Raw genomic sequence first — 15,131 nt, 5'->3', positions numbered from 1 at the left:
TTCATAATAAACAGAACATATGTTTTGATCATTTACATCAGTGGGTGTGAATTAGCTATATGATACCTTCCGATTCCAAGATGCAAAGCTTTTAAAGTGTGTAATGCACTGAAGAAAGGTGGATGAAAAGCAAAAGGGGGAAAGAATAAGCCAGCAGGCTTTGGTGAGACTGGAGCTCTTAGATGGAGCCAAAAGAGTAATCTGCTGAAACATTTACTCTTTCCAAGGTGATTCAGTAGAGTAGAGATGGGGAAGACATGGAATTTGTTAAAGGAATCTTTTGGCTCCAGAATAAAAGCTCCCATCTCATGGAAACCTTCATTGTGTGGTATCTTTAATAAATAGGTTAGTGGAAAACAGAACATGGAGAAGATATAAGAAGACGCTAAGAAAGAGTATTTTTTAATTGTTTAAACCTTCCTTTGCTTTCCAGCGCTTCAACTGATTTTGTGGCATGTTAACAAAGTGCATGATGCATTTTCTGTGATTCCAATCCTAATTTTTTCAGACCCAATTTTATTAAGTCTGCCAGTGGAAGAGCCAGGCATTCTAATGAATGAACTAACTCACTAAGACATAGGATTAAGTGTTTTAGTCTATATCACTATAGCTACTACCAGTGTGATATAGTGGTTTGAGTGTTGGACTAGGAGTTCATCTACTTGGTAAAATTAATACAGTATGATATTAGTTTAATTGCCATGGTTCAAGGCTAAGGAACCATGGGAGTTGTAGTCTTGTCAGAGTGCTGGCACTCCTTCAGACTATAACTCCCAGGATTCCATAGCATTGAGTCATGATAGCTAAAGTGGTGTCAAGTGGTGTCAACTTCATTAATTCTACTCTGTAGGTTCATCCTAAGATTTTGGGAGACCAGGGTTTGATTCCCCATTCAGACATGGAAACCTACTGGTTGACTACTGGCAAGTCTTCCTCCGCTGTAGAGGAACGCAAAGACAAACTCCTGCTGAACAAAGCTTGCCAAGAAAACCCTGTAATAGGTTCTATATATAACCTAGTCAGATGTGACTTGAAGGCACACAATACACAACAAATCCTGTGAGATATTGTCTACAGAACTCTCTGACATACTTGTTCAGAAAGAGTGAAACAAATGCATTTCAGATCCCCTATGGACATGTGGTGTCTCACTTTCATTAACTGATCCATCTCTTCCTGCACTATGAACGAGAGTGGAAAATTCAGCATTATTATTCCTGACCTGGAGGCTGTATAAAGATAAAATACAGTAGTTACTTACTGCCATGCCAATTTATAGGCAAAAGTAAGAATATGCCATCTAGTGGTTACTACTGAGAAAACTTTGCATGATTTGTTGGGAAATTGATACAAGTTTTCCCCAATTTCCCTGAAATCTTATTTTATTTCTGAGTTCATTTATTTCCTTTTTATTAGAATTAAGTTATTTCAGTTTTTACCTTAAAAATGACATCATGAACTATGGTTGTTATTTTTCTTCTTAGCGTATCTTGGTGCTTCTCCAGATACTCAGACTTGACCTAGAGGAGTCATATTCTTACAGCTAAAGCTTTCGTTGCAGTAATTCCAATTGCCAACAAAAGAAAGTACAGTCCTTGTGACATATGCTAGCAGACACCCTGTTGTGGACTGAGAAATTGCTCAGATTGGGCACATATTGGGCTGCACATGATGCTATCTGATTGGTGTTCCTAGCTTCACACTAGTATGATAAATGTAAGAATCTAACCAAAAATACCAAAGGTTGAGACATAAATGGAAATGTTTGTCTATTTATTGGTTACTCTCCTTAAAGTGCCAGGGCTGTTGACATGTACAGGAAAAAAATTAAAATAATAAATTAAGACTCCCACGGCTACAGTTTTGAATTAACTCATTTTGTTTGCTGTAGGAGGCCTTACACAGGGAACAAATGTTGGAACAGAAGCTGGCCACCTTACAGCGATTGCTTGCTGTCACTCAAGAGGCATCCGATACTAGTTGGCAGGTATTGTGTGAGCTCTTACTTTTGACTTTTTCTTTACGTCTAAAATTTTAAGAGTGTTAAGTTTTAAGTACTACAGACAGTCCCTGAGTTACAGACATCAGACTTACATACAATTCATAGTTAAGAGCCAGGGTAAGACAACAGGAATTGAGAGGGAATCGACTCCTAAGAAATAGGAAATTCACTCCTGGAAGAGTTATTATCATGGGGATAATAGGTGTCTCCACTGAAGCTTTATAACTAAAACTTGTCATGTTGTTTCCACATCAAGCGAAATTTTTCAAATCCCAATTCTCACAGGGACAGAAAGTGAGGTGAAAATTTCTAAACGAACAACAAAACAAACATCACAAGTGTATTATTAACCATTCCCTATGCTATCCAAAACTCACTCTCTCTAAATTCAACTTAAGAGCAAGCCTACAAAAATTATCTTGCCTGTAACTTGGAGACTGCCTGATTACAACTAGCTTACCCAAATTTGTTATGTAAACAATAATATCTTGCATATGTCACATGACAACCGTTTTTTTAATTATTTTTATTGTATGTCTTTGTTTTGCTAGATGTTGTTAGTTTTAAATGAATTTGGATTTTTTTTTTAAAAAAACAGGCATTGATAGATGAAGATAGACTACTATCAAGATTAGAAGTTATGGGAAACCAGTTACAAGCATGTTCAAAGGTAAGTACCTTGTTTTATTGTGATATATGGTATTTTGGTTCCCTGAAAAATCTAATACTAATTGAACCTCCCTTATCCAGAAATTAAAAATTTGAAATGCCTCCAAATAAAAAACTTTTTGCCACAATCCACCTTGTTTTGCCTTCACTGTCAAGGTAGAAGTGGGCAATTGGGAAGCCTACTGTAGTGAGGGGAGAGGCTGGAGAGATACACAAGGTTGAAAAGATGCAAAGATCTATGAAATGGTGAGAGACATGGATTCTCAGTTTCACAGATCATCAGTCTCTCTCTCTCTCTAGCTTCATATTTCATATGCAATACAAGTAGCAAACAAACAAGATGCAATGCTGGAGAGAGACCCAAGGATCTGTGAAAATGTGGGAGGTATGAATCAAAATTGTATAAAATTACCTCCAGGCTATGCTTATGAGGTGTAAATAAAACAAATGAATTTTGTGTTTAGCCTTGGGTCCCATCTTCAAGATACTTTATTATGTATGTACATACTTGCAAATGCAGGTATGTCAAAATAAAATTTAAAATAATCTAAAGTCTAAACACTTCTAGTCCAAAGCATTTATGATAAAAAAAATTTAGTCTGTGGTATGAATATATTATTTGTGTAGTTGATTAGTTACCTACCACATAAAAGGAAAGCTTGCTCAATTTGTTCAAAGTCTGTTCACACCATTATTATTATTCTTTATTTATATAATAGCACTATTGCTGTATGTGGTGTTTTACAAATAAAACACAACAGTTTCTTCAGATTTATAGTCTAAGACATGACACAAAACGGAAAGAGAAGTTACTGTGAGATTAAGTCCAGTATATACTGCCTCTTCCCTTCCTTCAAAGCTACAGTAGTTGCAGTTGAGATGCAGGAGAGGGCTTTCATCTGTGTCTGTGCCTAGGAATGATGGAGCAGTACTTGCCTCTCATTCACTCCCTTCAAGGTCAGGGCAGTGATATGACTTTTCATCTGCTTTGGAGCCTATACATTGATGGAGATGTGTCTGTTCCATCTTTCCTTCAGATGCTAGGCCCATGGCAGTTTGTGTTGAATGGAGAGCCTTTTTTCTGTTTCTGGGCCCAGGTGTGATTCCAGCATCCTTCTGATCACAGTGGCAAACCCAGTGTTGCAGGCCTATTAGCAAGTCATAAGGGCATTGCCTAGTATTAGCTTCTTCGCAGCTACGCATTGGTATTCAGTAGTGTGTTGTCTGGATATGGAGGTTCTATTCACGATGCTTAATGCATATTGTGAGACTTAACCTCCATAATCCATCATCATTTCTAACCATGATCTGGTTCATAATTTAAAAAAATGCCAACATGAGATTTGTTCTTTCTGTTTGTAGAATATAGTAGAAAGAAAATCTTAGCGTGCCCATATTGCCAAGGTTATCTGATTTAAATTTTAAATCTTTAAATAATAATTTTCAATTACCAAATTTTCCATTTAGTTAACTGCTAAATTTTATTTGCAGTTTATCAACTAGATATCCAAGAAGGTTATGAATGCAAAAAACAGGGTGAAATGGAATGAAATGCTGCAATTAGGGAGAGAGATTCTGAATATTAAATTGTGAAAAATCACAATCTATAGGTGAAATTATGTTTAATATTTAAGCCCTGAGAGGAAAATAGTTTACCAAAGATAATAATGAAGAGGATTTTACATGAACAGCCAGTTCCTGACAGTATTCAAGCATCCTAAGGAATCTGGTGATACACTTGTAAAAGAATTATATATTTTCCAGACAAAAATGAATAATTTTAAAAAAGTAAATGAAACTTGCAGGTTTAAAATTTTGGCTAACCTGTTTACTTACAGACTCAAACAGAAGACAGTTTACGAAAGGAACTTATAGCATTGCAAGAAGATAAACATAACTATGAGACAACTGCCAAAGAGTCCTTGAGGCGGGTCCTTCAGGAAAAAATTGAAGTGGTCAGAAAACTTTCTGAAGTGGAGGTATTTGCTAATTATATTTTGCCTACATTTTTAGAACACAAAAATAATTTGCCTACATACCATATAAATAAAACATTGGTGTGTTTACTCCTTTGCTAAGATCTTGGTTTGATGTTTGAGGGTGGGGATTGTTTCATTGTTTTCATTTTGTGGTTTATCTATGAGTAGATATTTGCCCCTACTATGATTGTATCGGGAAAATTGGAGTGAGTCTTGAACTCTCATGGTCTGAATATCTACCGTATTTTTCGCTTTATAAGACGCACCTGATGATAAGACGCACCTAGTTTTCAGAGGAGGAAAATGGGGAAAAATAATTTGAACTAAAAGATGACCTAGAACATTTTAATAAAATAACATAACAGTAAGGGAGAATTGGGTGATCTGGGCGATCGCCCAATTCTCCCTTAGTTCCTTGACACAGGCGCAGATCGCCCGGGCGATCTGCGCCTGCATCCAGGAACTAAGGGCAAAATGGGGCGATCTGTGCTGTGGGCGATCTGCGTCCAGGAAAGGAGAATGGCGATCTGCGGACGGCACAGATCGCCCCATTGATGGCAAGGCTGGGGTGACTTACTTGAAGTGGGGACAAACTTAGTAGATGTGGGTGAAACGTCAGTATTTTAAAAACTCTAAAATCAGGACAGTAAATAAATAACACCACTCAGAAAACTGAGAAATTCCAGGCAGGAAACAATCAGGGCCAGCTAACACCTCCCAACATAGGATTACCCCAGACAGAAAGCAGCCAGGCTTTGAAGCTGCAAGGCTATTTAATGCTAATCAAGGTGGCCAATTACAACATTCACACCTGCCTCCAACAAACAAGAGTTCTTTCTTTCTCCCACCCTGGACCTTCTGCAGATAGATTTAACCCCACTTGTCTAGTTTCCAAGAGACCTCACAACCTCTGAGGATGTCTGCCATAGATGCAGGCAAAACGCCAGGAGGGAATGCTTATGGAACATAGCCATAACCCCACCAGTGACTGGGAAAATGGCCAATGTATGTTGGTGCAGTAGAAAGGAGATGAGGAAGGAGGAAGGGAGGCAGGAAAGAAGGGAAGAAGAAAAGAAGGAGGAAAGAAAGAAGGGATGAAGGAAGGAAGGAGTGAAACATAGGAGGAGAAAAGGAAGAAGGAAGGGCAGGAAGGGAGAGGAGGAGGGAGGGAGAAGAGGGAGGGTGCCAGGGTGTTGTTGTTGTTGTTGTTATTATTATTATTATTATTATTAGGCTAGATAAGGAGAGACAGGTAATACATTTATCACATTAAATAAGGATAAGGGGTATTACTATTATTAAACTAATAAATTTATTTATTTAATTATTAATAAATATAATTATTTATACGTTATATTATATAATATATTAATATAATATAATTAATATTAATAATAAATAAATAAATAAAATTAAGCTGCGGGAGGGAGGCAGAAGAAAGGAGATGAGGAAAGAAGGAAGGAAAGAAAGAGGAAAAGAAAGAAAGAAGGGACAAAGGAAGGAAGGAAGGAAGGGAGGGAGGAGTCCCTCAAGCCTGCAGGAAGGGCCCCTGCCTCTCACCTGGCCTTCGCCCCAGCCGAGGAGGAGGAGGAGGCAGAGGAGGGGGCTGCTGCTGCTGGTACCGCTTGCTGGCTTGGCTCCCCCGCCTCCCTCCTTCCTTGCCTTGGAGAGGACGGAGAAGCGCACCATGGTCCAGCGGCGCCATCCCGCCTTCGGGGCGGAAGGGAAGGCGAAGGTGGCGGGGAAGCAGGCATTGTGGCCAGGTGGGGGCAGGCACCGGTCAGGCAGGAGCAGGCATCGCGGCCAGGCGAGCAGCCGGCAAGGCTGGCAAGGCCGGCGAGAGGCCGCAGGCCTGGGAGGAGGAGGCGGGGGTGTGCAGGCCAGTAGCAAGAACAGGCCCCGCGGGCAGGAGGAATGGGAGCCCGAGGACCCTTTCCGTCCGCCCTCTGAGCCTCACGTGACACATCGGAGGCTTCCTTGCTCAAGCACACGCACAGGCCCATTGACAGCCAGGGCGATCTGCGGACGCATCCAGGAAGGGAGAATGGGGCGATCTGTGCCGTCCGCGCGTCCCCATTCTCCCTTCCTGGACGCAGATTGCGTTTATAAGACGCACTGACTTTTTCCCTCTATTTTGGGGGGAAAAAGTGCGTCTTATAAAACGAAAAATACGGTATCTTCTTGTCACCATGGGAAATAATAAAGCCAAATCATGTTTGTATATTCCTCATCTAAGTACACTATTTAAAAATATTTCATTGAATGCTTTAATTTTGGTTATTTTTGATCTCAATAATCCCAGTGTTTTAGAGGGTATCAAAATGCCTCTTGTTCACAAGATTGTTTCTAAATCCAGTATCCTATAATTTCAAACACTTGATCCTAAATCGATAAAGTTTTCTGTAAGGTTTGCTACAACATCATTCAGATGTTATCTTTAGAGACGAGAATGCTTTGATTGTTCTATACATTTACCTTGGGAAATGCTTAGAGCTCTCTAGCATGTTACAGTTACTGAAAATGTTAAAAATAGACCTAGAAGGTTTTCTAGTTTTAAAGTGCAGTTTTCCTTCTTACAGCGAAGTTTAAGCAACACCGAAGATGAATGTACACACTTGAAAGAAATGAATGAACGGACTCAGGAAGAACTGCAGGAATTGGCAAATAAATACAATGGAGCTGTAAATGAAATTAAAGATTTAACTGACAAACTAAAGGTACCAATGGCTATACACATGTTAGATTGTAGTTGTTGAAGTAGTGGTTGCTTTCAAAGTTAGTTATAACCCCAATTGTTGGTCACTTTTTACAAAGAATCTTGGCAATGGTACTTTCACTGTTACATTCCATCATCATCTTTATGAACTTCTCTTTCCCCCACAAACATAATTAGTAGTGTTTGTTAAAACAAAAAGTATTCAAAAGACTGTACAGTAAGTGCCATTGAGCCTTTTTGGAGAAATTATACCTTAAATTTTAAAACAAAACAATTATTTTCAGATTTAGCCCAAAATTGACAGATTGATTTTAGAACCTATATCCCTCACCATTTTACCTACATTTTAAATTTATTACTTTCTGTTAAGCATGCCTAAGTTATTAGTGGATAATTATTTTAATATCAATTCCTGCTTCCACATATGAGCATCAGGAAACTGATGCTATTAGGACACATTATCACTCAACTTCTAGTCATGTTCCAAAAAAAAAGTAGCAAGATATTCTGAGCTTGTAAATAGGAAATGTTTAATATTTTAAAAGGTCTTTGCTGAATAGATCTTATTACTATTATTACTATTATTTATTTTATTGTGTACATAGTACACCCTTCCTTATGGTAGTCAAGACATTAGTGTTATAGGAAGATAGATACTGAACCTGTGGAAAAACATTATCTCTAATAAAGTGTTGTATATGAACAAATAAATAATCATTAAAAAGATTTCTGGCAGTTCTTCTGTGGTGTGTACAATCCTAAGTAGTGGAACTTTGAGTATTGTGGGCCAGGCTAGTGAAGGAGTATAGGAACATCTGTTTGATTCCTGGAAAAGCAAGTTCTAACAAAGGAGGTTGGGAGCATAAAAAATGTTGCAGAGTGACAACAATGCACTTCAATATTTCCCAAGTGATACAACTACTAATGTTGGCCTACCATAGAGAGCTTTGTGTGTTGTGGTTATTTAACGATTTCTGGTACATAGTTATTCAGGTTAAGGGCCATTATATATTAATTTGTGTTTTGGACATGTACAGTATTCTAAAGGGTGAAAGTCCTATGTTCTAGGCAACAATTTATTTTCATTTTCTGAAGAAGCTGTTTAAACAATTACTCATATAACATTTTACAAAGCAATTTATACTTTTTATTATGTTCATTTGAGAACAATACATTTAAAAATAATAAACATTTAAAAAATAACAAAGAAGTGTATTATTTTCTCAGTGGTTGCCAGATCATGTGGAATGCCTTAATTTATTCACCTATGATTTCTTTTATTGTATGCCTTTATCTTATATCCAGAAATTCATTTTCTTTAAACAGGCATGTGAAACCAAGATATTTTTAATTAGAACAAAAGAAAGCAAAAATGCACAAGTTCAACTAAACATTTGTTAGGATTACACATTTGTTACAAATGTACACATTTGTTAGTTTGTTTTTTTAGTTGTCAGGCATACAAATACTTTCATGGGGGTAGTAGTTTCCCCTTAACTACAGTAGAGTCTCACTTATCCAAGCCTCGCTTATCCAAGCCTCTGGATTATCCAAGCCATTTTTGTAGTAAATGTTTTCAATATATCGTGATATTTTGGTGCTAAATTCGTCAATACAGTAATTACAACATAACATTACTGCGTATTGAACTACTTTTTTCCGTCAAATTTGTTGTATAACATGATGTTTTGGTGCTTAATTTGTAAAATCATAACCTAATTTGATGTTTAATAGGCTTTTCCTTAATCCCTCTTTATTATCCAACCTCGAAATTTGACAACACAACCCATCATCCATGCCTCTAGGTTGTTACAACAAAAAGAAAAGAAAAATAAAGTCCTAATTAGAGAGAGAGAGGAATAATTGCTTTTATCCAATTGCTGCCAATAGAAGGCTAAGCTCCTCCAACTTGGTCTCCTAGCAACCCAATAAAAAGTAATAAAAAACGCAAAAAAATTAATACAATAAAATACTATAATAACAGAAAATAACTAAAAATAATACAAGAAAATAATAAAATATAATAAATAAAAATATAACATACAATAAAATTAATAAAAAAATGCAAATAAAGTCAAATAAAAATTACACAACAATTTTTAACCAATACCACCACCACTTTGCCACAGCAACGCGTGGCCGGGCACAGCTAGTTACATATAAAGATTCTTTTCTGGGAAAGTACTAGAACATGCTCACTGGAGGGAAGGATATTAGAGGCAAAGATGAAGTATTTTGGCCACATCATGAGAAGACAGGAAAACTTGGAAACGATCATGATGCTGGGGAAAATGGAAGGAAAAAGGAAGACAGGTCGACCAAGGGCAAGATGGATGGATGGTATCCTTGAAGTGACTGGCTTGACCTTGAAGGAACTGGGGGTGGCGACGGCTGACAGGGAGCTCTGGTGTGGACTGGTCCATGAGGTCACAAAGAGTCGGAAACGACTGAGTGAAAGAAGAAGAAGAGAAGACTAGAACATATACTTTTCAAATCTGATACTTTTTCTAGTTTGTACAATTTATTTTATTTCTATATTGGAAAGGTCTGCATTGATGATTTTAACCAATTCACAGCTTTAAAATATTTTTTTAAAAATCCAAAATACATACAGTACCTTGATTTTGCAAGTAGTTTGCAAATTGTGGTAATGGACATCTTTTTATTATGTCATTGTGACATAATGGGCTTTGAATATCCATGGATTTTGGTGTCCACCACTGTGGATGATAATTAATATGATATCCCAAAAATATTGCTTGGGGATGCTACTGTACAGAATATAATTTTGTATACTGGACTTTTTGTCATTTTCTAAATAGAAACCTGCCATAGCTATTTCTTTCATGAGTGCTTCATAACAAATATGACAAGTAAAAATATTCTGTTTGTAAATGTGCTCATTTACACTGAAAGTCGTATTTTTTCCCATTCTACATTCTTTTCGTAAGACTTAGTTATGAGGCAGCAAGAACTATAAGCTAAACTATGCTAATAATTGAAATACCTTATTTTGTCTTTGTCATGTAGACCACTGGAATGCTCCCCTCACATCTTTGAAATTAATTAGGGCATTTGGCTAAAAGAACCTCCATATACTTGATATAGACAGTTCCATTATATGGTTTTGAAGTAAAAGGCCCTCATGAATTATGCACACCTCTGGCTCATATCCCACTTTTTAATGTAAGATGACAGTGGTCAGATAAAAACTAGTACTTCACTATTCACCTGAAAGCCTACAGTGGTCTATTCTATGAATAAAATGTATTTTCTATATAACAAAACAGGTATCCTAGTTTGCTGTTGACAAAACAAGACACATCTCAATTTTCTTTCTTAAAATTATTTGATCTATGGGTTGTTTTCTCTGGTTTGTGTACAGACTGCTGAAGGAAGACAAGAGGAAATCCAGCAAAAGGGACAGGTTGAAAAGAAGGAATTGCAGCAGAAAATAGAAGAGATGGAAGAGAGAGAGCAGGAACTTCAAGCAAAAATAGAGGCTTTACAAGCAGATAATGACTTCACCAATGAACGGTTAACTGCTTTGCAAGGTCAGTTCAGTAGTCCAAACATATTTCTATTACACCTTTTTCTTTTAAAATGTGAAATATATATATATTTTTGGAATTCTGTTTACAGTCCGATTAGAACATCTTCAAGAGAAAGCTCTTAAAGAACACAACAGCTTAGGTAGGTCTAACATTACAATACTTTGCTTAATCCTGGATTTTGATTATTAACTTTATCTCTTTCTTAGAATCCCAACTCCATTAAATGATTATAGGCAACTAGATTATCTAATAATACACTTTCCTTTCATTGTAGCTTAATTTAGGTAATAAATGTTTGTAAAAATGCCAGTAGAGGGCACTGCTTTTAGAGTATTTTATATAAAGAGCTTCTTGGACATTTTTTAAAGTCACAACATTCCTGTTTTTCAGGTGAAATTTTATGTCATTAACTGTTTGTTTGGAGTTTTACTGTTTGTTTGGAGCTTCAATTTATCTGTTTTCTTGCCCCCTCCTCCATAAATGGGATGATAAAAGCATGCTGAAACTTGGCCAAACATTCCAAAATTTGGCTCAGATTCACAGCAGCAGAGGAAGGTGTAATTGCCTCCCTTATTTTCCTTTTGAATTGGGTAGGCAAATAACTCCAGAATTCACTGTAGTACAGTGATATAACATAGAATAATGTTGATGGATACAAAAGAAATCTGGATTGAGTCGCTTGCTTATCCAAATAGGCCTAGGAAACACTTCCTAACTTGGTACTCCAGGTAAGAGTCACTGGTAGACAGGCAGTGATTACAACATTGGGTTAGATGGACAATCTTTTGACTTGGAATAAAGCAATTTTAATGTTCCCAACTTTGAAGAGTGAGAGCACACGGTCCACTGGTTCTTCCAATCCACTCAGTTTAGTTCTTCAGGACGGACCCAGTGTGATTGTTACTACCAGGAGAATTTTTGCAGGCAGAATGGGAAGATCACTCTCTGCAAAGGAGGTCATCACTTTCCCCTTTTACGCATTTTAGAACTATTCTTTTTTTTGTGACATTATAAGAAATAAAGTCCAGCAGCAGCAAGGTTTTACAAGAACCATAATACATTTTGCATTTCCGTTATTGAAATTATGCTTTGAAAATAATCCAAATGCCACCCTAAGGTTTGCCACCTCTAAATTGATGCAGTAAAGGACAGTGGACCTTTTAATTTAGCTTTAATCAATACAGGAAGTTGACACCTGTATATGTAAGCCTATTTTACATATTCAGAATTAATACCATTTGTTAATTCTAGGCATACAAGTTGATGACTTCATTCCTAAAATTAATGGAAGCGCAGAAAAAGGTAGAGTATCCTGAATAACAACAGTTTTTTCTTCTTGTGTTATTTTTAGTTATGAGCATATTTATTTATTTGCTCATTTTTATTCTAAAACAGAAAAGGAGTAAGGTACTATAGAGGAAACTATTGGTATTATAAATATGTAGAATTCTAGTGGACTGCATCTACAAATGAAGTCTTAATAAAAAGATATCATGCCTATATGACTATAATATGACAGTTTGTAGGGAAGTAACTGGCATAAAAGACAGATAAAGTCTGCATGACAAATTAGGAAATAATTTCAGTAACACATTTTTAATCTGATGCTAGCTGGAGTCCCTTTTAAATTCATATAAAAAGCCTACTATCAAAAATATCAAAACATTGACAACATTTTGTTTGGGGGGGGATACTAATATCTCCAAAAATGAATAAGGATGAGTAAAGAAGTTAATTTCTGGCTGACTTCATTGAGCCTTCTTCCAGCTAGTTTTGAGCCCTATACACCTTCCCTTTTGATTGCCTATTAGCACTAATATAAATGTTTGCTTTGATTTTGAGTATAAACCTATTCTGTTACCATTAGCCCAGATAAAACAGCAGCTTCTTTCTTTTAAAATATTAATCTTTTGTCTCCTGAATTTGTTGCAACTCTGAAATCCAGAGAAAACTGTTGGACAACTGGGGCTTTTTTACTATTACACTACCACACCTAATGAACAAGACATAAATTTAAGATGGAAAAAAAGACTTTATGTCATCAGCTGTAGTAAAGAGACGGTCGGAGTACAGACCAGTTAGGATAAAAAAAAAACAGAAGTGAGTTCTCAGGGGTTAGGCCACAAAAGTCTGTGCATACTCACATCTGCATTCTCCCTACTTCCCTCTCCAGTTTGATATTATATGACAATTAGTGCCCATAATTTAAATTATTCTTGCCTCTCTCCATATTTGTTTTGGGGACTTTATTGGAACTGGGTTTTCAAAATGGTTTTAAGGGCATTCTGAGAATTCATTTTAACCAGGGTTAACAATTATGGTGATAATGGAATGTTTAGAAACAGGAAAAAAAAACCTTAACTACATGCAACAGTATGAAAATTCACTTCTAGGTGGGCAACTACCCAGGATCCTCTGTATGCTGTCACTATTCCTTTAAAAAAAGAGAGAGAAGCAACTAGCGGAATTGCATGCTTGGGGCATGTGTGAAAGAGAAAAAGAGAGAAGTATAGGGTGGCTGAAAAGACACATTATCATTTAAAAATGGAATAACTGCTATTTTTTTTATTTTGAAAGAATGTTTTTATAAATTACAATATAATATTTTTGTAATTTACTTCGTTGAAATATGAATGTCGCACAGATGACTTCCATTTGCTGCCTCATAAGCTTGCACCCTTTCACGTGCATTTTTAATGGCAAGGCTCAGTGTGTCAGGTCCTGATACATGAATTTCTGTTCAAATGTTTTCTTTAAACTGCTAGATACTGTAAAATTTGTTAATATTAACAATTCTTTAGGTAGCCCTACATGGAAAAAATATGGATCAGTTAATCCAGGAAAATTGGTTTGCCAGTTGAAATCTGTTATTTAAAATTACAGTTTGTCAAGACATGTCACTGAGGAGCCACATAATCTCTATGCTCTTTGTGTGCACGTAATAGACTCAATTTTCCAAATAATATTTTACAATTTTGGTTCATTGGACCTTGCTAATTTTCTTCATAAAAATGTCCAAGGGTTGAAATGTTAATATCTAAGATTTTTAAAAATCCTTATAAAGATTATTTTTAATTGTTTAATGATAGTATGACTTTTGGGCCACCCTGTAGATGTAAAATAATAGTACAACACATGGGGGCCTCTGTGTGTGTGATCATCCTTTTTAAAAGTAAATCTTTTTTGTGGGGAGTAATTTGATGATGGGGTCCCCAGAAGGCTGCTTGGCAAGCCAAGCAATTTCTGTTCTGCACTAAATTGTACCTCTTTGCTACCTGGGGTCTCAATTAACACCTTATTTGATCTCAGAAGATAATACATTTATTCCACAGAATTGATAGGTTGTGCCTCTTATTAATTATGCTTTCTTTGATTTTTTAAAAAAATACACATTGACTATTCAAGAAGGGTAGAAGTGTAATGTGTTACACTGTAATGAGTTAAATAATTTTAAGAAGCTTAGTTGTCTTTTCTGCTTTTTATAAGGTATATTCCCTTTTAAACAAATATCAGCTATTTTCCCAAATTGTAGTCGCATGTGTAAAAGCAGTCTGTAAGGGGTCATTGTTCTTTAGACTTTGCCAGGAAGCTCCTTTTACTCTTTTATTTATTTAGTTAGCTTCACATCTCCTTGCTCATGTCACTTAATTTCCATGTTTCCTTCACAATTTAATGATCAGAATCTTTTTGCCATACAGCTTTCCTTCACATATAATACAGTGTTCCCTCACTTATCGCGGGGGTTATGTTCCAGGACCACCCGCAATAAGTGAAAATCCGTGAAGTAGGGGCACTATATTTATTTCAATATTTACACATTATATTAGTAGTTAGGTGGTCTTTCTCCCCTTCACAAGCCTTCTTCCTGTGCTTCTTCTTGGTGCCCTCCTCCCCAGCGCCTGCCAGTTTCCATTTTGCGCATGCGCCTCCCTCTCATTGGTATCCAGAGTAGCCTGGCTGGATGCTGACGAGAGGAAAGGCGAGTTGCAAAAGGGAAACTGGCAGGCGCCACCGCTCAGAAAACCCCCACGAAACAGCAAGGGAGCAAAAAGCGAACTGCAATGTAGTGAGGTAACACTGTATACTGTTTTCCTGACAAAATCTTTCTGAACTCTTCATTCTTGTTTCTTCCCCCTCTAATTTCATCAAGTTATAACAGATCATCATTCTTCGATGAATGAAAGTAGTCAGGCTACTCCGATCTTATTCTG

At 36.7% G+C, this 15,131-nt stretch overlaps 1 protein-coding gene across 44 annotated transcripts in view; it reads left to right on the top strand.

Annotated features, from left to right (window-relative positions):
* Positions 1–15,131, top strand: part of slmap (sarcolemma associated protein) — a 106,502-nt gene that overhangs the window by 53,307 nt on the left and 38,064 nt on the right. For 18 of the 44 annotated variants that reach the window (XM_003217716.4, XM_016991628.2, XM_008105272.3 and 15 more), the window contains exons 7-13: positions 1,892–1,987; positions 2,601–2,672; positions 4,510–4,650; positions 7,230–7,367; positions 10,752–10,920; positions 11,009–11,059; positions 12,172–12,222. In XM_003217716.4, coding sequence (XP_003217764.1) covers positions 1,892–1,987; positions 2,601–2,672; positions 4,510–4,650; positions 7,230–7,367; positions 10,752–10,920; positions 11,009–11,059; positions 12,172–12,222 — 718 coding nt within the window. The remainder of the gene's footprint in view (positions 1–1,891; positions 1,988–2,600; positions 2,673–4,509; positions 4,651–7,229; positions 7,368–10,751; positions 10,921–11,008; positions 11,060–12,171; positions 12,223–15,131) is intronic. The other 26 variants (XM_016991630.2, XM_062969854.1, XM_016991626.2 and 23 more) reach the window with 3 other exon arrangements.

Source organism: Anolis carolinensis, chromosome 2 (assembly GCF_035594765.1).
Source record: "Anolis carolinensis isolate JA03-04 chromosome 2, rAnoCar3.1.pri, whole genome shotgun sequence".
Classification (NCBI taxonomy): Eukaryota; Metazoa; Chordata; class Lepidosauria; order Squamata; family Dactyloidae; genus Anolis; species Anolis carolinensis.
This window is presented reverse-complemented; position numbering and strand designations above follow the sequence as displayed.